Raw genomic sequence first — 24624 nt, forward strand, 5'->3', positions numbered from 1 at the left:
CTGGTCTCACTGTCCACCATGGCCCATTACAGAGCAGCTGGGTCCCGTGCTGTTAATACAGCAAATGAGGGTGAGATTCCTGATAGAGCTGCATTGCCAGATGGAGACAGAAGTCCTGAGGAATAGAAGAGATGAGTCTCTGCAGAGAATAGTGGCAGGTACTGTGAGAATGAAAGGCTAGCTCTGCAGTCCAGGGGACTAGCAGATTAAAAAGCCCTAGATATTTCATCTGGATGAAATAGGTCTTTCAGTCCTTCATCAGTTTCTTTTTCCCCACTGTGGGAAAGTGTGACATTACATGCAACATTCTCATGCCAGACTTCACACATCCTCTATAAGCCAGTCTTGCACAAGTGCAAAAAAGGCAAACAGAATACAGAATGTCCACTCTTGCCTAGGGTTTCTCTCTTTAGCAAAAATGGTTCTCTTTAGCTTATAAAAGTGTGATTCTGAAAACATCTGCCAGTAGGCATCCCTAAAAGTGGGGGGGAGTGGGGACTTGCCATTATGCATAAAAACTGACCAAGAGCTGAGCAGGGCTTGAATGGCAGCTAACCTACCTAAAAGCTACTTCTACTTCACCCATTGTTGAGGACTCTGTGTGAAAGGCAGAATACGGAACTGAATGAATGTGACGTTGAAGACAACTGCCATGTGACCAGGATGCAAATGACAAATATCCAGAGATGTGAGATACTGCCTCAACTATCTGGGTAATCCAAATGTTTGATAATCACCGTTAAACCTGGGGGGAACGATGACTGAAGTTGTCTTCACAGACCTCGTTCCCTTTGCCGTGGTATGTGATATTTTGCAGAATTTTCTGGTGACAGGGTAAGAATAGCATTATGCCTTCTGAAGGACGTGTTAAAAAAGTCTGGAAGAGTTTGCAGGTCATGTTGATGCTCATACAAATCAAATTGCATTTAGAACAGAGGCAGGAGAAGGAAATAATAGATGTCGGACACAACAGGCTGAATATTGTCAACACACTGAATGTTGTCAGATGTATGGGATCCACCATGCTTTCTTATCAGCCAGGGGATTTCTGAGAGAAAATGAGTAGGAGGAGAAAAAGCTATTTATCAGCTATATAAACAAAAATCTTGCAGGCTATTAACAGCAGGCCAGAGAGATGTTGTAAACTTGAAAATGAAATGCAATTTTATGGGTTTTGATGGAAGAAAAACCCATACACACATGATACCAAATCTACAATCCTTAAGCTCTTGAAAGGTATATGTGTACTTGTTCTCAGTCCACAGAACTCAAGCTTAGATTTCAGAACTACTCGCCCAAATCCTGCTTATTGATGGACATGCAGGTTTGATGATCCCACTGCAAAGAGGAGTAGAAACTGGCTTATGACACAAAAAGCATGTGATTTTCATTTACTTTCATTTACCTGAGGATCTCTTAAAGGCTGGAATAGTTGTGATTGCTTTGCTGTTTCTTTTTTAAATTTTATTAAATGTATTTCAGACCCACATCTAAAAATTTTATCTTGCTGCTTTAACCTGAGTGGAGCCTAACTCGATTTCCAATCAAGCGAATGGAAGCTTTGCAGTAGTTTTAATGCACATCGAGCCATGCACCTTAAATTTATGGGCGACCACAAGGTTGAGGTACAAGACAACTTCTGACAGCTTAACATGCTTGTCAGTTGAGAATGGGCTACTGTGTTGTGGATGTTCTTATCCATGGTGAATACAAAATTATTCAGCTCACCTTGAGCTAAACCACACTGAAATAACTTATTTAAATTTAGTTTTCTTGCAAATGCAGAAATGTAGGAGTACAATCACAGTCAGCAATCATGACTCAGATGATCACAGACACAAAATCACTCAGGTGACTTTGGCAGGTCTCTAGTCCAACCTGATGCTCAAGGCAAGGTCAGCTGTAGGCTCAGAGCATGTTGCTCAGGAATTTACCCATACTAGCCTTGAAAACCTCCAAAGATGGAGAGTGTATAACCTTTCTAGGCAGTCTGTTTCACTGCTGAACTGTCCTAGGTATGAAGGTTTCTCTGTATACCCAGTCTGAGCCTATCTTTTTTCAGTTTCTAAACTTTGAGCCTGATGATCCAGCCAGTTTTTCATTCATCTAGAAGTCCACCCAGACAGTGTGTAATATCCCATACTGGGTAGAAAGATGCTATTGGATACCTTGTCAAAACCCCTGCAAAAGTCAGGGTGGACTTCAATCCACTGCTTTCCCCTCAGGCAAGGAGTTAGTCATTTCATCAGAGGCAATCATGTTGGTCAAGCATGATTACTCTTGGTAAATCTGTATTGTCAACTCTTAATTACCTTCTCCCTCATTTGCCCAGAAAAAAAAAAAAAAAGAAAAAAGAAAAAAAAAAAAAGGCTCCCAAGATTTTTTGATCCACCCTTTTTCCAGGGAATGTGGTAATGGTAGCTTCCTCTGATCTGGACCTGCCAGCTTTCAGCCAGCCTGCTGCCTGTTCCACTGACGAGCTCCATGCATTCAAACTTCATGTAAGAAGCAGGTAAAAGCTTGCCTTATTTTCCCTCCCTAAAGAGCCTGTGCACCCACCCATCACTGAACCCCAGCTGTATTCACTGTCCCAAAGGGCTCAGTTATCCCTGCGATGTCACAGCCCTATGCCAGCACACGCTGCTCCATCTCCTCCTGTTTGTTTCCCAGGTACATTTGTGTATGGGTACCTTAGATGGGTCTCCATCTCTTCTGCTTTATCCTTACCAAGGGCTATCTCTTGCTATCCTAATCCATTTTTCTCACCAGCCTGACCTCTGTTTCGTCACGAATCTGCAAGCTGTCTACACCCTCCCTAGTCATCTCCAGTTTACAGACCACCACCCCAAGCTGGCAAGTTCTTGTTTTTCTTTTCATCTTTTGCCCCTCAGACTCTCAAAGGATCCTTATCCTACTACTATCTAACCAGTGATGCAGAAGTATGTATTTGCCATATGCTACACTGCTGGTGAATATTGTAACAGTTTATGCTTGTGACTGCTTTATCATTAGAAATTATAGAGACCAGATGTCACCTTTTCACTCAGATCAAGCCTCAACTTTATAACTTATCTTGTGCTATGCAGGAAACCAGTGCTGAGTTTGTCAGCCACAGCAAATTGTAATTACTGCTAAAGTGTGCTAATGTAGAAATGTACTTTTAAAGTACACTAATATAGAAAATCATACCATGACAGAACATTTAAGAGTATACCAGTAGTAGCAAATAAACCATTGACAACTGGTTTGAAAAATTATCTGGCATTAAAATTATAAAGAACAACAATGAAGAAAAATTAGAACAGCAAACATAAGGCCTTGCAAACGAAGCACTTCAGACACAGCCCTATGCATCTAAGATTAGTTTGTCTGATTTATCCTACATGATAGAAATGTTTTCAGGAGTGAAGATTAATTGTATTATGGTGCTCTTGACATCCTATTTTTCCGACCCATTTGCCAGAGAGATGCTTTTAACTTTTTCATTACAAAGCTTTTACTATTATAACTTTCACCTGCTGAGTTTAGGCAACTAGCGATAATGTGAAAATGCTTTTCTCACTGAAACTATCTCTTTATATTGTTCTTCTTGTATTTGAGCACATCTATTTTATGAGAATGTACATATGCAAAATACAGATGACTAATATGAAAGTTACTTCATGCTTATTTCTAAAAGTATGATCAGGTTGCTTCATTTTCTAAAGCTGGATTTATGTGTAGGTTCCTGATGACTTAACACAGATGTTTTATGTGATCTGAAGGTGGTTGTTTTGCAAAGGAAAGGTAATTGTCATTTTGCACATTTTATGATAGGGAATTGCAGCAGATCAATGGCTGGCTGAATGAAAGCACTGCCTACCCACCAGCACTGCTGAAATCATTGTAGGAGGGGATACTTCATGTTTACTTGAGACTGAGAACTTGTCAAAGCCCTTGCAAAAGTTCTTTAACATAAATATAATTCCAGGAATCACCTCGAGACTGATGCACTTCTTAAAATAAATAAATAAATAAATAAATCTAGAAAGGAAATTCACTTCCCTTCTTGGATACGTAGAATTGTTTTGAAAATGTCTTAGCTAAAATAAAAGGAATTAATTGGGAGAAAAACAATAAATAAATAAATAAATAAATAAATGTTTGATGAGAACGAATGCATTTTCAGCAAGGGTCTGGATTTGAAAGACTTTAATCTTAGTTATCTGAAAACTCAGGCCAATCCCTATATTCACAGGAATCTCCATATGTAAATCTATGAGAAGTACTTGAAACAAACATTTTAGAGCTCTCATTCCCCTGGATTGACTCCCGATTGGGAAGATGAATTCTTCCAAGAAGAGTGTCTCCTGGGGATATTGAACTTCCTTTCTCAGCTCAGTCACTTTTTACTGTCCATTCTCTGAAGGACTTCAGCAGGTTGGAAGGAGTGTGAATGTGGTGTGCAACCTCAGGACTGCAGCAGGAGGCTTGTGGTTGAAGCAGAGGTGTCCCGTTATCCTTATGGTGGCTCTGGGGGAGCCTGGGTGCTGTGCTAACAAGCCAACCTGCCTTGTGTGCAGTGTGGGTTAAGCATACAGCTGCATATGTATAAGGCTGAATGTTATTCCTCAGTAGAAACGATGGGGTGACTCCTGTATAAATACTTGGGGAAAATACTTTGGGATGAAAGGCTGTACTTAATGATCAGATATTATTAAAATGTCAGATGGCTCCAGGGATTGAAGAACTGTCTCCCTGTGGAGCTCATATGAAATATGAAGTCAAAAAACTTTTGTGGTTTGCTGAGTGGGTGGCCAAATGGTTTTTACCATTGTGTCTCTTTGACATTGTCTCATTGAGTCCTCTCTTCTCCTCCCTCTGATGATGGGTATTTACTCCAAAAAAAAAAGCCAAATTACGATGACACTCTGACACTTTCAATCAGGGACAAGGGAGTTGGTGTGATTTCTTTCTGCACATTAACAAAGGGGATATTTGTGAAAACCCTTATCTGCTTCAGGTAGCACAGTCTTTGTCAGAATACACTGGTCTGTTGTAGCAGTTTGCTCCCTATAGGGTTAGATCATGTCTGAAACTGTAGAGACTGTGATTCTGCCAGCAGAGAGATCACCACTGTGCTAATGAAACCGAAATGCCATCCTCTAACATATGAAATCAGGGCTGGGGTAGCGAAGGTGGACCTCAGGGGGCATTTATCTATCAGTATGTGAGAACTTCTGATGGCTGACCAGGGTCTTGGGTAACATGGTCCTCACAGCCAGTTAAACTCCTGTTATTTTTCAGCCCTCATGGTATTAAATTCACAAGGTGATCATTCCTCATTCTTGCCATGGTAAGTAGGAAAGCTGCTGATCTGCAAATGGTCATAGCTGCTTGAATTTATCATACTCTACATGCCTTAAATTGAAGGAAATGAGAGGAAATGAGTGATGGGAGGGCTACAAATAAGTGCCTGGAATGGAAAAAAATGAGCAGGGACAAGAGAGAGACATAGCCACTCCTCACCCCCTGGTCCTGGCCCCATCATGACAGAAGAACCTGCATACAGGGAGTAATTCGTGTCCCTAATGCCTGGGAATAGTTTACACCTCCTTTACACCTCCCTCCAGTCAGGATACCTGAGTCCTTGCACCATCCAACAACATAGCACACTCAAGATCAGAAACTAAATCTCCCTCCCCTCAGGGGGCTATCCTCATTCCTGTGCTGCAGTTATTCTCGGTTGCTCTCTTCAGACAATTAATTGCATTTGTTAAATGAATTAGTTGACTGAATGCAGTCTTGCAAAGGGGAGCAGTTGTGACAGTGTGGCTGGAGAGTACAGGTAGACCATTCTGTCTTAAGAAGAGGAAATGGAGCTTTTAACCTTCTTAGGTGGAGGACAGAAAAACAAAATACAACTTTTGGCATCCTCTGCAGGGAATGTAGCCTCCGTAGCATAGAAAGGTTGCTGACACCCTTCCTACCCTCCTCTAATTCACCCAGCTGTCATTGCTTCATATTTTGCAGCGCCCACGCATTCCCGTGTGCTCCAGAAATGCCTACTGCAAGGACAGAGGGTCCCAGCAGAGCTGAGGCAGCTACTTACTGACCCATCTCAGCTTGCTGAAGCTGAGGTCCACAGGATACAAACCCCAGGCATCTGGAAAGCTCAGATAGAAAACAAATGCACATAATTTCCTGTCATACGCAACCTCTTCACTAAGGTTTTTTGGCCTGTAACTGGAGGACCAGATTCTTAGCCATATAGAGTACATTTTTCATCTCAAGTCCATGCTGTATGAATAGCAAGCCTTTTGAAAAGTGGGTTAACTGGGAGACGATCATTGTACTCACAACGAAGTGAAGCAAAAGCATCAGCAACCACTTTCTTGGGATCTTCATCAATAAAGGTGGCCAACTTTTGTCCCATAGTCCTGAATTGCTGAGACAATCCAAGCAGGCCTTGCTGTCTTCTAGCTCCCTCTCCTCCGCCTGTGTTCAAGGACCCTTTTCATCTCACCTGGCTCAATGTGAGACAGTCACATAGGAGGTGCCCCATCCCATGGCCGATGTGTACTAACACATATATTGACATGGAACATTCACAGCAGGTGCCCTTGGGTGCCTACATTAAAACTCTGCACACTGAAGCACAAGGACTGAACTCTAATGAGTTTGGTGGAATTACAGACTTCTCCAAAAATTGAAGGGGGTTAGATTTCTAAATCCTTGCCCAGCTGATTGCAAATCTGAGCCTTAATTAAGAGCAGTCTTGTCTTGGAGAAAGATCATCAGTGATTAACCCATTATATGTGAAAAGAGAAGACTAGGGTGTACTTAGAAATAACATCACTTCCAGTGTAGCACAAAGTGAGCAATTTAGTAAAATGGTTGAAACGTTTCACCCTAGATATACTCCTCCTCAGAGTCAAGGATTGTCTGGTAATTGCTTGAAAAGCAGATACAGGGGGGGAAATTAAAGGAAGAATCAACATCAAAAGTAAGATGCTTGGTTGAACTTGAGAAATGCTCTGATAATAGCTTCAAGCATTCAAATGGAAAAATGCATCCCTACTTAATATTATTGATTCGATGTCTGGAGACAAAACCACAGAATATTGTGTCCAAGTTGCTGGAGATGCTAACTGGAGGGAGGCAGATGAATGAGGTCAAAGTCATTACTTTGTTCAAGCAGTGAAACTCAAGCTGGAAAAAACGCTGTTAAAAAAAGCTTGTGGTGAAATCAGTTTTCCCCTCTGAAATATATCTATTTTGTTATGGCCTGGTGATAACAAGGTAACTCTGAAAACCTTTTGGTGAAATGCTGGCTTATTAAATCTGATGGGTATTTACGACTTCAACAGAATCAGGATTTTACCATGCAACTGCAGTTTGGACATTCAAAATGTCCGAAACAAGACCCATCTCTTGTTTTGGTCTGAAGCAAGAGGGCTGGTACTCTTGACTACCATTTTGTGGCACTTTTACAAAGGGTAGGAGTTATTAACAGGAGCTATTCTCCATCTAAGGAAGCCAGGTGGCTGTCAAGGGAGAAAGACAATTTCATGGAAAAATAATCATGAGGTTCTTCTAAAATTAGGATCATGTTCAAAAATCTCCCCTTCACCACTAAGAATAGAGGGATACCATGGAGGTTAATCTTCCCACCCCCCAAAATAAGGATATATTCACCAAAGCTATACATTATGTATGCTGGACTCAGCAGTGAGCAAAGGAGGTCTTCAGTCAAAACACAGCACTACCATTTACAGAAGAGGCTCCGCGGAAAGCCAATGAACCCACAGAAAAAGTGGAGGAATAAATTATGTTTACAGAGTGAACCGCAAAACATGAGATTAGTATTTTGAATTTCCAAAATGTTCTCTACTTGAACACATCTCCAAAGCAAGATTTTTTATTTTTTTTTTCACACGGTGACTAATCAGGTCTCAGGAGTATGGGCACATCCTGGAAGAGGATTATATCTGAAATTGTAATTGTACATTGGCCATTATTTTCTCTTCACTTAAGACAGATGCGTGAATTAAACAGAATTATATTCAGCGACAAAGAGAAAATTAAAGGGGGTAGAAATTAGAAGAAAGAAGCAATATTTTAGCAATCTTTTCCTAACTGCAAGGCTGAAGAGAATGAACGCTTGGTGACAACACCTCTGGCAGCGCTGGGTGCTGAAGTCTCTGTTAGCACTCGGGCTCCATGTACCACCCGAGCCTGGCATCTGGCCTTCCCTATAGGGTCTAGCTAGGAAATGTCAACAGCTGTAACAAATATTACCACATGTACCTGGCAAGTCACTTGTAAAACACCCTTCTGACTGTTTATAGAGCTTTGTAAGATGGTTTTGCTTTCTAGAAATAAATGCTGTACCTGCGTGTACCTGCAAGATGCTAAAATTTCTTGGTTTCACCCTCCAGGTTTGTGTGTGAACTGCCATGGCAGGGAGGGTAACATTGCCATTGCTCCAGCCTCTTAATTAACTGTGCTCAATTCTCTTGACAAAAGCAAGAGAAAAAGTCAAGAGTTGTATGTTTTACAAATGGGGCGCATTTCAGGAGGGATATTTTTATGTTTCCAAAGGTATCCAGCTCCTTGCTTCTCTTTCAGGATGGTCTGAAATAATTGAAACCTAGAAAAAATGTCAGGATAGTTCTAAGTATATGTTTTCATCTATATCTGCTTTTGCTAGGAAAAAAAATATTTCAAGGCTTTGTTTTAAGAAACAATATATTTTTAATGTAAATTACAATGCAGACCAATGCAATCAGCAGAAAGCTTCTGCTGGAAGAAGATAATCTTTTAAGACTACAATAGGAACTTTCTCGATGTGCACACAACATGCCTCAAGAATCCTACTGTCATTTTTAGGACACCGATTTTCTGCAGAGTAAATAATCTAAATATTCTACAGTGTGGAGATTAGATTGTGTTCCATGTATAGGCATATGTTGCCATTTTTCCTCACCAACACCTCCCACTATTGCTCTTCATGTAAAGGTATTTCATTTGCTGAATTCAACCTGTCAACTGTAACAAATATGCCCTAATCCCATTATATGCATCACAGTTCACTAACAGCCACATAGGAGCCACCGAGCCTTTTTCTCTTTGATCATCCCAGATTTACACACTGGCCAAGGGCAAGAGCTATGAAGTCTGCTGAGAATAGATGTGGAGAGAGAACCTGCAAGGCACAACACCTGAGCTCTACATGTTCAGTATAAAGGACACTTGTTTAAAAGGTGCCTCAACTTCCACATTACAAAGTTCACTACTGTAGCAAATGCTTTAACATCTATTCTTTTCCTTTAGTTCTTCATTTCTAATTGTGCTGCTGTGCTTTCTCAGACCTCTTAGTGGCATAACTGTTGAACACATACATGGCTGTAACTGTTACTCAGTAGTTGCAGCTGTCTAGTTTCCCTCTTCACCGTTAATTTAGATATTGACTTCTTATTAGTCTAATATTGCATTGAAGAAGAGCTCACGGAAAAGAGGGGCAAAAAATAGTTTTATCCTGTGGAAAGCTCAGGCGTTTGAACAACTCCTACAATTAAAAACTAGAATAAAATATTACATTTTGAAAAATTTACAATTAACCAAAGATTCTGAAATATTTTATTTCAGATTCGGGAAATAATCTACTGAAACAATTTCTTTAGACAATTGAAATATTTTATTTTAATGTTATTTAAACCTGTATATTATATAACAATAAAGCTTCCAGGCTCTTCTGCTTTATCCTGTTTTGTATGAGTCAGAATGATAAAAGTTGAAGCATTTTGGAAATTTTCCTTTAAAACATTTTGATCCTGCAAAACATTGTTTCATCCGCATTTTTTGGAGAGAAAGCAAGCTTCCTTTGGAAAGTTTCTAAATCTTAAGTTTCTATATTCCCTTAGGAAACTTGGAACCAGCTGTTGTGCAGGCAAAAGTTTTTAAGTAGCAAATGTGAGCATTTCAAGCTCATCAGTGGATTAATGTTTTTATTTGGGTTTGCAAACAGAATCTTTCAAGGGGGCAATGAGATGCTGTGCAGACAGACTGCAATTGCAGATTTGTTGGAGCTATCAGACAATATTGAATGTCTCCTGTCCAAATCCTGAGAGCTATGAGGCCCTATCGACTTCGCTGCGGAAACGGACCACAATGAATGAGATTCAGGGACGGATTAAAAAGAAAGGACATTTCCTTATCACAAAGCAGTTCACAAAATTTGAGAGTTCCATTCCGGTTGAAAATAAAACTGCTTTCCTGGCTGTGTCATTAGATAACATATTGACAAAAACAGATTTAAAATATATTAGTGTTCAGGCTGTTGCTGGCTCTTTTAGCTGGGTTGAAGATATCATGTATAATCAGTTTTAATTTTCTTATGTTTATGACAAAACACAAAGCTGCACGGTTTGCATTACAAACATAGCAGGAAAATTTTTCTTTATTTCCTTTCCCCTTATCCAAATTGCTGTTTTGACTGCAATCATTAAGGGAATAATAGAAGCATTTTTTTGGCAGTAGGATTTAAAAACCACGACCTTAACAAGTCCTTTAACAATTTTGGACAAAATAATGACTCAATTAATTAATTTAGTCCTTTCTGTGCAAATTAACTGTTTCCAAATTATACGCATACATGAATCACCTCACTCAGAACTGAATTATGGCCAGACTTGCTCAGCTGCAAGGTGGCAGCCACGGAGACAACAATACAACTTTGTAGGTTGAGTAATCCTGGACAGGACACTAAGGCAAAGCATTTCTCTTGCAGTCGTTTCCATGGTATCTTTAACACCCACATACAGCAACTAGGACATTGGTTGTGAAAGTCTCATCCAAATAAATCCGACAAAGTAAATTGCACGGAACTCAATTTATCTACCTTGAAATGAAGTTTGCTGGGATTTGAACCTGTGGCTTCAGGAAAAAACAGCCACTTCAAACCTGATGTGCAAATCATTCAGCCATTCTATCAGGTTTAAGACATAAACAGAAAAATTTGAAACCATAAGCATGCATATATATCTCTAAATCTGTGCATATACAGCTGTACCTACATTTGCCTGAGATTCATCATGCCCATTGATTTCTGCTAATTCCTTGGCGCTTTTTAACTGCAAAGAGTAAACAAAAAAACAAAAACAAAACAGAACAAAACAAGCACATTACTTGAGTATTTCACACAGTTATCTTTGATTTATTTGAAGGAGCATTTTATAAGGCTTCCAATGAGAAAAACAGATGGAGCATATAATTCTAATGAGTTTTTGCTCAAACCATTTTGAAACCAACGTACTTAAGGCTTGATAGGTTGGTAAAAAAAAAAAAAGAAAAAAAAAGAAAAGAATAAGACAGGGTCATTATTTTTTAAATAATAAGAAAGTAGTTTCAGGGCATAAAAAGTGTGTAGAATTGGCTCTCAAGAATAATAAATGATTTAATTTCCCCTTCTTCTTGCTATTAATTTAAACTTTACAATATTTTCAAGTTGCCACTAGCTAAACAGTGTTTTGCTAATGATTACTTTTGAATGATATATTTTGAGCTTTCCAAGACGCCACAGTGCTACTGTATGTTTCCTTCCTGAGGAAGCATCTAAATAACTGATATGGCTCTTGGGTATGATGGAAAAGGAGGTGAAGAGACAAACAGCTCTTTTACTTAACCACTGGCAGGAAGGACCGATGAGACGCTACCAATTTCAAATATATGATCTGAACCAAAACATTTTTTCCTCCTGATTTAGCTTTTTTGGGGAAATCCAGGATTACAGAGAGGATTCTAAAAGTCTTTCCAGAGAGATTTAAGGAGTGTCCTAGCTCATGTCTCGAGCCACAGTGAAATATGCCGTTGTTCATCCTGTGATTGAACAAACAAGGAAAGGAGGGGACACCACAGCTCTCCTGAGCCTGTAAACCACGCAGGTTTGTACATTTAGCGGAAGAACTCAAAACCATTTAATCTCTATGTACACTTCTGAAAAGTGATGTGTTTATTGTAACCTAATTCAAAGTAGATATTTGGGGATGATGGAGATAGGATACAATCAACAGAACTTTTCTCTATATTCCTTGGTCTCTATCTGTTTTTGCCAAAGAAGCTGGGGTCCATTTAACAAGTGATGATACAACTGTGACACTGAATGACAACCGTCCTAAAATCAAGGTGAATATGGATGTTATTATGTTTTGATTGGGTGTCTGGCACAGAAGCCTTGTCTGACTACCACTGTTGGATGACTGGTCAGATTACCTCTATCATCTTTTTGCTGTGCAGCAGCAACAGCTAAACTGCCTGTGAATCAGTTCTTGGCTTCTCACCATTGCCAATCTGACAATTAAGGTAAGTGGGCCATGATCTCTGTATACCTCATGATGCAGGCCTGTGTGAGCCACTAAAGTGGTCCTGAAAGAGGGAAGGGGGCAACAGTCCCTGAGAAAGCAGTACGAAGGACAGCTGGGGACTGCAAACTCATCAGGTGTCCTGGTTCAATTCACTGACACTCATCTTTCAATGCCCTTGAAAAGCCTGCAACTCATACTAAAAACAGTGTGATGCATTTCCACTGAATGCTGCATGTTTTCCTTCCACTGAAATACAACCATCCTGTGAAAAAAATCTCGCTGTGAGGATGCTGGTAAGAACGAGACAAGAAGGCTACTTCCAGCCAAGAAAAGTTAGGTATTTCTGCACTGTGCTGTGAGCCATTTCCTGATTCTGCCAATTTTTCATTTTAAATATTCACCTCATGTGGGCTGTCCCGTTGAGTTCAGCTGAATTACTCATCCGAATATGAGGTTAGGAGTGTGCTCAGGTATATAAAACTGTTCTGCATGCTACGTCCATGTCCTGAGCGCTTTGGGAGTGCTGTTCATTACTTACCTTTCTACTTTCCTTTTTCAGGTGGATAAAGTGCCATCACCCCTTGGTAGCTGCTAGCTTCTTGGGCAATGCTCCACGTGCCTTTTGCTGGTGACATGCAGCTCTCCCATCCACCTCATGCATGTTTGATGGGAGAATGGGCTCAGCTTCCAGCCTACGTTGGTCTGCCAGACTTTCTCCCCACCACTGATTCCCACCATCACCTTCCCAGCACTGCTGCACTGGTGGAGGTAGTGTTAACGCAATTAGTGCAGGAAGGATGCTTGATCCTTTTTCTCTCTTTTATGTCCTGCAGTGCCCTGAAGAGGATGTCAGAGCTCAGGCAAGAAGCTGCTAGCATCCACATGTACACTAAAACCACTGCAGCAGGAGGTGGAGGTAAACCAGTGGAGATAATAGGAGAAAACTTATGGGTAGAAAATATGTTTCTGGATTCCCACAGGTTAAAGGGTTAAAGTCCCCTTTTTCCAATATTGTTTGTTTGCTTGTTTAATTGAAATTTAATTTATACTCTTCTCTCACAGCCTAAATCATGAAATGTTGGAATAGAAACCTTGGAAAAACATACAATATTGGAAAAACAGGACTTGCCTTACCCCCGAGGCAGGCTCCTTTGCAGGTTGGTGGTGAGACTGATGTTACCAGCAGGAAGCATACTGAGGCTACACACTGAACTAGTGCCAGTAACAACCAAGGGACTACCTGAAAGGAAGGGAGAAGAGTTAAGGAGCTGGAAGGCTCTCATACATCTCATGCCATGGTGGGGTCAGGTCAGGCATAAATCAGTGGGCTCAAAGTCCTCTGACAACTGGAGCTGGTGGCTGTGGACAAGATCTGATCCAGAAGCCTTTTTGCTACCATCCTGTAACATGGTGAACAAGCAAACAGGATCTCTCCCAGCAGGACATACAGGATGAAAAGGCAGATTTTAGCAAATATATCACCAAAAAAAAAAAAAATTCCAATAAAGATGGGAGCCCAGCACTGTTTATTTTTTAAAGAAATGTTCATATTTACTTGACTCTGCCATGATTTTCAATACCCATGGTTGGAAAAACACACAGATGAGCTGTGGTCCTTGTAAAGGAAAGCTGTGAGCCTTGGCAAGTGGGGGTCACTACTGCTAGGGGCTTTGCTGTTCTGGAAAATTTTGGAAATGGTTCAGGATTGTTGGAGAAGCACACTGGTTGTGCAGCTCTCTTTAGGAATTCTGGCTACTTACAGCCTTAGCTCTAGGCATGTTTCAGTTAATGCTCAAGACAAATGCAGATCCATTGTGCCCTTCTTCCAGCTACTGTTTCATCTGTCTGCCTAGCATGAGTGCACATTTGATTTGCAATTAGTAGGAGTCTGCAGAGATTTGGAAGTCACCCCTGTGGTCTCTATTGAGGCCTCATATTGTGAGATATTCCTATATGTTTTTGCAGAATTTAATTGCTACTAAGATATAAAATAATTTATATATAAATCTATATAAAATAAAAACCATAAATATAAATCTATATAAAATATAAACCATGCAATTTCATTCTTTTTTTTTGACTATTCTATGATGCTATACTTTGAATGACATGAAAATGTAAATGAGATGCAGTTAACTCAAGAGATCTAGTAGTTTCTGTGTTTATAAATATGCTGTTACCTAATCCACTCTTCCTCATGGCATTTTGTTTAATGCAGTCCTGCATCAGTTCTCATTTAGAAGGTTTTCTTTGTAGCCATAAGTGCTAAGAACACATAGCATTTACTTTTCCCATTATGCATATTAAATGTTTAAATCTGTTTGCAGACATATTCAGACATACATGCTGAAAACTCTTGAACATAAGAACTATCATCATTTTGAATCTCTGCCATCAAAGCAGTTCAGAACCTGCAGTCTTTAAGCTACAGATACTAACCAACTCGCTAAATATTTTAGCTCAAAGTTTATATATAAAGGACAAAAATACGTCTCACAACAGAGACTGTGCCTATGCAGCACAGGTGGGGATTTGAAATTTCAGTGTGTCCAAGCCATGTGGTTTATACACAACGCATGTATTTGCGCACACTGTGCTTGCACACAGTGTGCACTGCTTCATTTCCAGATTTACAGATCTAGCTCCAGATTTCCTTTTTTTTCTGCGTAACTATCCATCTTACCTTGCTTATAAAACAGTACTATCAAATACACTTCTCAGTGTCATAGAACACCTTAGTATCAAAGAAGGCTAACATTAAAGAATCAGATATACAGTTGTTTGCTTTTCACTGCTTAAATAAGTGCATTGGTGAACTACTATTTTTAATGCCATCATGATAATCTTTTTTGTATACTCGTATCTTCAGATATAACACAGGAGATGACAAGCTCTTTTTCTTCAATACTAGTCTTAAAAGAAAGAGGTTTTTGTTGTTGTTGTTGTTGCTTCCAATATGCTTGCTTTTCAGGCATATTTAACTTCTCCCCATTTTATTTTTTTTTAAATTATTCAGAGAGACAACACATTTCCCTAATATCTATGTAGAATGAGTGGAAATGTTACTTCAGATGTGAAATTCACTACTGCATAGTGTAAAATAAGGGTCTACTTTCACTGTTTTCTTAAACTGTTAGCCCCAGCTGCATGCACAAATGCTAATCAGAGCAGACACATGGACTACATAATGTTATGTCTTGCTCACAATACAGTCAGTGGTCAGAATCCTATGCATTTTGTAGGCAAAGCCATACATCCTCCATCCCCTTAGCATACCTAAGACAGCACTTTTCTCCCATGAGAAACACTCACCTGTTCCTGAAGGACTTTAAGCATCGCTTGTGTGTGTGTTTGTTCTTCCTTGGCTTGCTCCAGCTCGGATTTTTTGTTATTTAATTCTTCCTGTATGCTCAGCAATTGCTATACAAACAAAAGAAGGTTCTGGTTAGCACCGTCTGGATCAAAATCAGTTTTAAACACTCAGTTTGATAAATCTTCATTTCAAACAATGCTTTGCAGCCCGCTCCTACATTGATTATTGTTGCATAATCTGCTGTGTCTAAATGGACCAGAGGTAGATTATTTTCATCTGCATCTCCTTCTGCAGCAGTGCTCCACGAGTAATGCATCTGTTAATGTGTGTTAAGCTATTTGTTACATTAAAGTAGAAACTCCTGGTACACTATATCACCCACGGAGGGACTGTCACATTCATCTGAACCAAAATCTTATTTGTAGAAGTGTATGCGGTGGTTTTAATAATACTAGGGTAAACACTATGGTACATAAATAATTTAAAAGCACAGCCTTTTAATATAATTAGTCATTGGACCAAAGCCATTTTCATTCTATGCAAAGCAATATTCTGGAAAGCTTTCACATTGAGCTGCCAAGAAGACAAAAGCTTTTTTTTTTTTTTTTTTTTTCTTAACCATGCTGTGATATTTTATTAGACAAGGAAGACTGATGCCCTAAAATCAATATATCATTCAGGAAGACAGCTGATCTGAACTGTCAAAACAAAAAACTATGTCCAAAACCATATTTTATGAAGACAATTCTGGGATGTAGGGACATCTTGAAAAGCCTACATTCCCTGCTCTTGGCTAGCTTCATGTTCTGCACAGATTTATTGTAACTGTTAAGAGCAGGTCAATAGATTTAATTAATCTGTAATAATGATATATTTTTATTTTTATGGGTAATATACATTGCTGAAGAGCAAGAGAAGACAACTAAGAGATTAAAAAGGAGTTTACAGTGCTTTCCCTTGGTGATCAAGAAAGGAAACTCTGGTTTTCTTGCACAACTTATTGCTCTGCATACACTCCTTTCCAAGGACAACTTGAGCAAGCAATTGCTTTAGTAACTTGTATTACTGATCTAACTATGTGTCTAAGCATCTAAGGCTTAGTTTATGCTTGTGCTTAGGATGGGTAGCTCTGACTCAAACAGACGTTGTAGGTGTTCAGCATCTTGATATGTTTCACACCACAAAAGTAGAAATAGCCCCTGGCCTTGTTCCACAATACTGGAAGTCCCAAGCACGAAGGGACTCTGTGCCACTATTGTTTTCAGAGCTGCTAGGAAACACTTGACATTTCGGGGCCTGACAGAGTTATTGGCAGTGCATTTCTTGTGTAAGTGAACACCAGTTTGATGAATTCTGTCTGCCACGGATGTAAAAATCCGTGTGTGTATAGGTCTGATTATATCTTGCACCCTCTGCTATCCAGCTAGGTGTGCTCTTTGATGTATCTTGCCACCTGGACTGCTTCCTGAGGGCCTACAAGACACTGAGGGCCTTCGGGTATGTGTATCCACTCCACCACAGCACAAAAGCATTTCAAATCTCATGATTTTACATGAATAGCAAGTTCTGTTCCAGTGTGGCCCCACCAACTTCTGCATGGAAATCTCTACTTCTGGCAGTTCCTGATGTGGACTGGATTGCCACCTCAGACTTGTCTTCATCTTGCCTGTTGGGTACCACTCTCTACATTCTCAGAAGATAAAATGAATCTATGTGTACTGTCATGTGTCACACATTGTTACCCATGCAGCTTCTTAGCACAGTTACAGATTTCCAGACATTTCATAACCTTCTAACCCCAAAGGGACAATTTAGTCACCTCATGTAACCTCATGTTTATAACAGACCATTGATCTTCACCCAGGATAGTTTTAGCTGATGCCTGTACTTTAGAAAGAAGGGACTCCAATCCTCAGGAGAGAAACAAATCATACAAGACACCAGAAGGATATCAGAAGCTCTTTCAAGGATCACTAGCAGAGACAGCAGAGTTTTGGCAAAGAGAAGTGTCACCTGAATGGGGCTGGTGAAATTCCTCTCCTTCACAACTGCAACCTGCTTGTCCTTACACACCTGGACAGGGCAAGGGCGTTTTAAGAAAAAGGAGTCTTTGGTCTCCACCTCAGTGTCTTCTCTGAGTAGTTATATCTCAACCAGTCTCTGACAATTCAAAGTGAGGAGCCAAAATGAATTAAATGATCCTCACATAAAGCCAGGAATGCATTTAGCCAATTATGTACCTGAGAAGGGAACTTCTTTGCCTCTCTAGGCAACAAGCTGAAATCCTGAATTATGAGGTTTTATTGCCATCATTGTCTAGTGCAGCGCTACAAGTACTATGGAGTCCAGAGAAAACTACACAAAAGATCCTGTCTGCTCCACAGCCTCTGAAGGATGTGGATAGACATCTAAGTTCAAGGACAACATCACTACTTTCCAGATCAAACCTTCATCCTGTTTCAGAGATTTTACTCCAGATTCTGGGAGAAACCCTGGAGCCCATCCTTCTGAACAATGGAAATTCCTATTTGGAAGACCCCAAGTGAGTCTTAAGTTAATCTCTGCCACTGGAAAGCCCTTTCACTTATAGGTTGAACTTGTTATACTTTCACCAGAAGAATTAAAATCACCTTCCCCATCCTAACCCCTCATGGTTCTTCCATAGCCAAGTCTTACACATCATGGACCAGCTCACAAACCACCACAGCTTTATCTTCACATCTCCCACTGATATCTCCAACTGTGCTTTAGTCTATTTATATCCCTCTTCCTTTGATCTTGACTTTATGTTTTGTGTTCAAGGCAATTTTTTCATAGCTGGCTGAGCATGAGAGGAAGTGGTGTGGCAGACACCATGTGAGAGCACAAGGAGAGATGCTCCCTGCTCTGCATCATTGTATTTGGCTCCAGACCAGCCAGGAACAGGAATCCCAGGAAAACATCCAATTTTCTCAGTTTGCATGGATTTGCAGCTCATACTGGTTGCAGCATGATCTGCAAAGCATTTGTCATGAGATAAAACTTTCTGGGAATCTTAATAGTTAAACTGTAAACTACTGCAGGCTGTCTGTTTGTCCCTAGGCTCATATTTTCAAGACAGTCAATGGGCCCCATTTTCACGGGGATGGAAAACAGAACATCTGTAACTAGTGTACCACGTTCCCAGTCACACATAAGGTTTTTCATTCACAGAACTGGGACCTTCCCATCCAGCCCCCAGAGATGCCAGAATTGTTTAAAACTTGCAGTCATTCCCTGGGGCTTTAACCTTCTTTCTTTTTCTCTCCCTGACATTTATCTCTAAAAGCTGCAGAATCTGCTCATTTTGCATGGGTCAGGTTCAGAGCTTTCTTTTTCCTGTGTGGTTGATGCCATCAACAAGAACCAGTAACAAGGACTTATACCTGCCAAACAACATATTTTTCCCTTCTAGTCTTAATTTGGGAAATGACAAAATAGCTTTGACTGAAAAAAAGTATCAGACTGAGACAGACAATCAGCTTGAAAAATTTCAGCACAAACACGTGACTTTTGGCAAAATTAGAAGCAAATGGAAAGAAGATTTTACACTGGCAGGAATGAGGCAAGTTTCATAACAGTAACTGCTGTCATGCCTACTTATAAACAGACAGCCACTCCATAACGATTTTAATGAATGATGCCAAGATGATGGTATTTAATAATTCAGAATTGTTTTGTTTTTCACATAAATGTGCTTATTAAAAATTGATCCTATAGATATTTCTTCTGCCCTTCAGATTGCATGCAAATGAATACTACAATCAATTAAAATAAAAAATTGTTCTCCTTGGTTTTACTGTTTGTGCTGTCTGATCCTGTTCCACCTACTTCACCATCTCGTCGAGCCTTTCTGCCAGAGCTTCCCCCCCCCCGTGCCCACCCACCCACACAACATTTGCTACCCCGCTTCCCACCTGTTGTGTCCTGCTGGCTTGTCTCAGAGATTCTGCCAGCACAGCTATCAAAAAGTCCCTTCCTTCCATCTTGTCTCACCTCTCTGGACATTTCCTTTAAGCCCTTATGCCCCTAGTTTTGTGGCACAGCCATGGCAGTCAGTCAGTAAGTCCCCAGTTTTCTCAGGCAAAGGAGTGACTTCTTGGCTATGCAGCCAGGAAATTCCTGGTTCATTTGTCTATTGCCCTCCAAAGCAGCAGTCCTCAACATAAAACTGTTCGGGTGTCTGGGAGTCCCCTGACACTTATGCAAGGATCTCTTCCCTGAGCCAAAATCATAGTGTCAGGAGGCAGAAAAGCATCTCATGGTGGAGAGACAGCACTACAGAGAGACAGACATATCCTTGCTTTAGTGCATGCCCTCTGCTCTTGCTGGGGAGGGGAGAGGCTGGCTGCAGCCTTCTGCCAAAGACAAGGGAGAGGCTACCAGAGGCAAGAGTACACAACCCACAACAAACCTGACACAAAGAAAGCTTGATTTAGGGAGTGTTAATGTGAGGAGAAGATCTTTGAGGAAGGTTGGGGAATGTCCAACATCATGCTGTGGTAAGAAGGTAAAGGTAAGGAGAAGGGAAGAAGTCTGCTTCTGAAATCAGCAGGGAAAATTGTTCAGGACCGAGTGATAAATTAAAGGAGTATGGAACTCTGAGGATCCCGGAGAGAGGCACACACATAGCCCAGAGTGCCACCAGCACTGCTCTGGAAGCTCAGCTGCTGTCCATGCAAACAAAGCTATTTGTCACCATGGCTGCTGGGTTGTCCGTAAGAGATGAAGCCCTGGAGTAGGTCAACATCAGATGGGTAAATATCACTAATATCCCTTCATTGGCATTTCCAGAGAGGAGACAGGAAAGAAAAAAAGAATTAACTTACTAGTTGTCTCTCTAGATGTCAAGAAATGCATTTTACACAAAAAAATGCAAGACAGCTTTCCTGTTTCCATTGGCAGTTCTGGAGCTGCTCTGTTTATAAACGGAAAAGATCCCTCTCCAATGTTAAGCTTGCTTCATTCATGAGGACAAAATTCCTCCCCATTCATAAGTGGGTAGCTAATTTCTTTATATGGGAGGGACATGTGTGTGTTTTGTTTTATTTTATTTATTTTTTTCCACACATTCCAACTTCCAATGCTGAATCTCTGTCAGCAACAGTTCAGTACCGCCCATGTTGCATAGATCTTGAAAGTGCAGACAGAAAATTACCATCTTAAACCAATCCTCACAGCTTCTGAAACATTAAATATAGATGGCATTATTGAAGCCAGATGAATTACTCAGACTGTGTACAATGCGGTGCCAGCATGGCCAAGAATGCTAACGACTGAACAACAAACAGTGCCTTGAAAGATATGAGAAGTCCTAAAGGGAAAGTAATAGCTGGCTGTTGTGTATCACAAAACATTCCTTCATTTTCCTCCTCACCCCCCTGCCCACATTTCTTCTTTTGTCCCCAAAAGGCAGTGTTACATCTGTACATTTAAATATAAATTATGGACATATCCAGAAGGGAAGCCAAACACACAGTCTAGCAAAACAGAGAAGGATCTCAAAAGGAAAGCATGGTTGCCAGCGTGAAACCATCAACTTAGTACACTAAAAAAGGGAGGCAACTCAGAAGAGACCACAAGACCTGAGGCAGTACTTAGGATAATGTAAGACTGACAGAACAATGAAAAACGAAAACCAACATTTGCCACAAGTTTAACAGTTACACTGCTGAATGGTCCTGTTCCTGCCCTTTATTATTTATTTATTTATTTATTTATTAATTTTTATTATTAATTTTTATTTTTATTTTCCACAGCTGCTTGAAAAGAAATATCAGAGGGAAGAAATGGAAGTGAAGAAGATCAGACAAAAGGATGAAAATTATGTCTCTGAGGTAGGAGCACTGACTTTGATCACAGGTAACAGGCAGTTTCAGCAAACCAAGTCAGTTTGGCCACAGGTGGACTCTTCCTCCAGCTTCTGGAGTAGCTGCAGAGTGTCCAGAAAAGATCTGTGGCAAACTGTTTTAAAATGAGGATATCAGTTAAAGTGGGATGGTGTTACACAGCCTAACCAAGTCAACTTAGTTGAACAGACATCTTAGACACCCAGTGAACTTAGGTAAACTGAATTCTCCTATCTATATGATATTAGGGGGTAGCATATTACTCTCCACTTACTACCTATGGGGAGTATATTTACTCCCTTATACAGGAAAAATGGGAAGATCTGGTTCACTAGGTGTCTAAAATGAAGGCAAAGCCCATGTGCCTCAAATAGGTAGGCTGATTCCCACCCGAGGTTACCTTTTTCAGTCCTGAAAAAACTAAGGCTTCACACTATACAGAAAACTGGGGAAGCAGTTCTCACCTGTGTAAAAGGGCAACAATTTCCCCTAAAGTACACTAGAACTGGAGATCTAAAATTTTTGCAATCGTAGGCATTGGAAGGACTGCAGAGATCATCTAAAATTAAAGCACCAATTTACACTGGCCATTTCTGAAGTTTTATTCTTTCTCTTTTTCTTCCTAAAAACAAGTTTTGTAGAGTCAGTTTGACCTTTATCTCATAAAAGAAAAAGAAGAAAAAAAAAGAGTTGGGTAGATGGAAAAGGATAAAAATCAGCATGGAAAAAAAGTGTTTCAAAAGTCTTAGAGGCTGATCACAAATAACGAGGGGAATGATGGTAAATATTTCTTGGTAGAGTCTTCCTTAAGTAGAAGGAAAAAAAATAATAAATCAAAATGAAATCTCAGACACATGATCAATTGCAAAACAAAAACACAGATTGTTCTCTCAGTACTTCTGTGGACAGGCTGGAAGGGTGTTTGTGTCTATTTCTAAGACAGACAAGATTTCATATCACAAATGGCCAGCACATGGCAGGCTTGAATAATGAGAAAGTGACTTCCCAGCTGAGCAAATATGCATTAGTAACAAGACGCTGATGAGGCCAGACAAATCACCAAGGAAACAGGAGAATGTGAAAGACAAGTCAAAGAAGCTTTAGAAATGAGCCCTCGAGGAAGTTAGCCATGTTGCAGCAGTAAGGGCAACATACGTGCCATCCTAATGTATGACAAGGCATTATTAAAATAAAGAGCATGATTGTGGATTTTTTTAAGGGAGCAAAGGGAAGTGCAGTGTAATAGATCAGTGCTTCTCACCCCTTCCATCTCTCAGGGACCACCTGTGTCACAGAAATAGGGATGACACTGTTTGGATGGCTCATGGGGTTTGCAATGATAAAGGAGTCCCAGACCTGATCCCCCCTGCCCTGGGCCTGAGCTGGTGAAAAGCTGCATGTGCATCAACAGCCCAGCTCCTGCTTGCTTTGGGAAGTTACCTGTAAAATAAGCAATTCTGGTTCTGAGCAGAGAAAAAGAACATGGTGAACATGTTAGCTCTGCAGGTTTGCCACCTCTGAAGGGGTTGGAGAGCTGGGCATGCACTTGATGGGTGAGTATGTACCGAGGCAATACTGAAGAACATTGTCCTGCTGCCTCCTTAGAAAAATGTTTGTCATGCTCCCTTCCCCTTGCTATGAGATTGACTACAGAGGTCCAACAGCTCCACGGCACGCAGAACGGGAGCAGGCAGGACTGACCCACAGAAATAAGTCAAGCAGGAAAACAGACAGATGGACACACTGAAACTACCTAAAGGGAGGTTATGGAGAAGAAGGGGTTGGGCTTTTCTCAGGTAAGGGTTGAGGGCTAATAGACACAAGGAGGAACATTTGTACTACATATAAAGAAAACATTCCACAGTTAGTATGGCCAGTTATGGGAGCAAGAGCTCAAAGAAGCTGTGGACTCTCCATCCTTGGAGGAAATGCAAATACAGCTAGCTGGGGCCCTGAGCAAACAGACAGCTCCAGAGCTGACCCTGCTTTGAGCTGGGGGATACTGTACATGATCTCCAGAGGTCGCTTTTGACTTACTTAATTCTATGATGCTAAAGAATACCTAATAGATATCAGATAAATAGACCTCTGTTTCTTTTGTTTCCGTGAGGCATAGTAATTCAGACTCACTAACTACGAGAGGCAGTATTTGGGATTGGATGAAAAGGAGAATTTGGATGGTGCAATGAATGTCTTAAGTCTGCAGCTTTTCTTTGTCAAGTAATTTTTAAGCGTTATTCTTGCTCTAATCAAGAAGGAAAAACAGTCTTAGGTCAGTTATATATTGTTACACTAAATGAAGAAAAGACTGAAGTCCTTAGGGATCTTACAGGATCAGCCCCTCCTCCTAGAATTGAAATCCTCACAATTTGCAAATAGATTTTTACTGCTAGCATAAGGGATTCTCTCTGGGATCTGATTTTCACAGCAGATTACCGAAGGTCTTTGATTTTGATGGTGCCTTATAGAGGGGAGAAGTTTGGACAAAGCAGTTACACCTCATCAGGAAAGCTCCCTCCTACCTTTGCTAAATGAGGTCACTGGCATGTTATATTAGCCCTTGCCTTTTACTGACAATGGGTGAGTGAGCAGATGGGCTTACAGTTTGCTCTGATTCAGATCAAATTAAGAGGGCTGATCCCAGATGAGTGTCAGGTTCCCTCTGCCCTCATAACCTACAAGGCAACCACCTGGCACCTGGCATGATGGACAGTCAAGAGAAGACATGGTCATTCATTCACAGCAACCTCCTCTTCTCCAGCCTTTCACCTGTACCTGGCCATTCCAGGTACCTCCTCACTAGGCAACAGCACTTGAACTTTATGACCACATCTATTCTTTTGTGGGACTGCAAATGAGCATGTTACAACACACTCTTTCTTAGCAAATCAAATTATTATTTTTTTTAATTTTGATTTTTCCTATTCAAGAAGAAATATTTTCTTCATATTAAAGGAGGATAAAAAGACCTGACACATTTTAACTAGGAAAACAATTTACATGAGTCAATTTGTCTTCTGTTACTCCCACTGAAACTTAGTTCCTTGCTGAGGAAGCAGGGCTCCTTGTATGAAAGCATCAAATACTTTTGGAACCTATG

General features: G+C 40.4%; 1 protein-coding gene across 11 annotated transcripts in view; it reads right to left on the bottom strand.

Moving 5' to 3' along the window:
* The window catches only part of ENOX1 (ecto-NOX disulfide-thiol exchanger 1), a 365091-nt gene that overhangs the window by 10343 nt on the left and 330124 nt on the right, over positions 1–24624 (bottom strand). For 9 of the 11 annotated variants that reach the window (XM_083811360.1, XM_083811368.1, XM_083811367.1 and 6 more), the window contains 2 exons: positions 15657–15764; positions 11058–11114 (listed from right to left, as the gene is read on the bottom strand). In XM_083811360.1, coding sequence (XP_083667486.1) covers positions 11058–11114; positions 15657–15764 — 165 coding nt within the window. The remainder of the gene's footprint in view (positions 1–11057; positions 11115–15656; positions 15765–24624) is intronic. The other 2 variants (XM_083811361.1, XM_083811362.1) reach the window with 1 other exon arrangement.

This window comes from Anser anser, assembly GCF_964211835.1.
Source record: "Anser anser genome assembly, chromosome: 1".
Lineage (NCBI taxonomy): Eukaryota > Metazoa > Chordata > Aves > Anseriformes > Anatidae > Anser > Anser anser.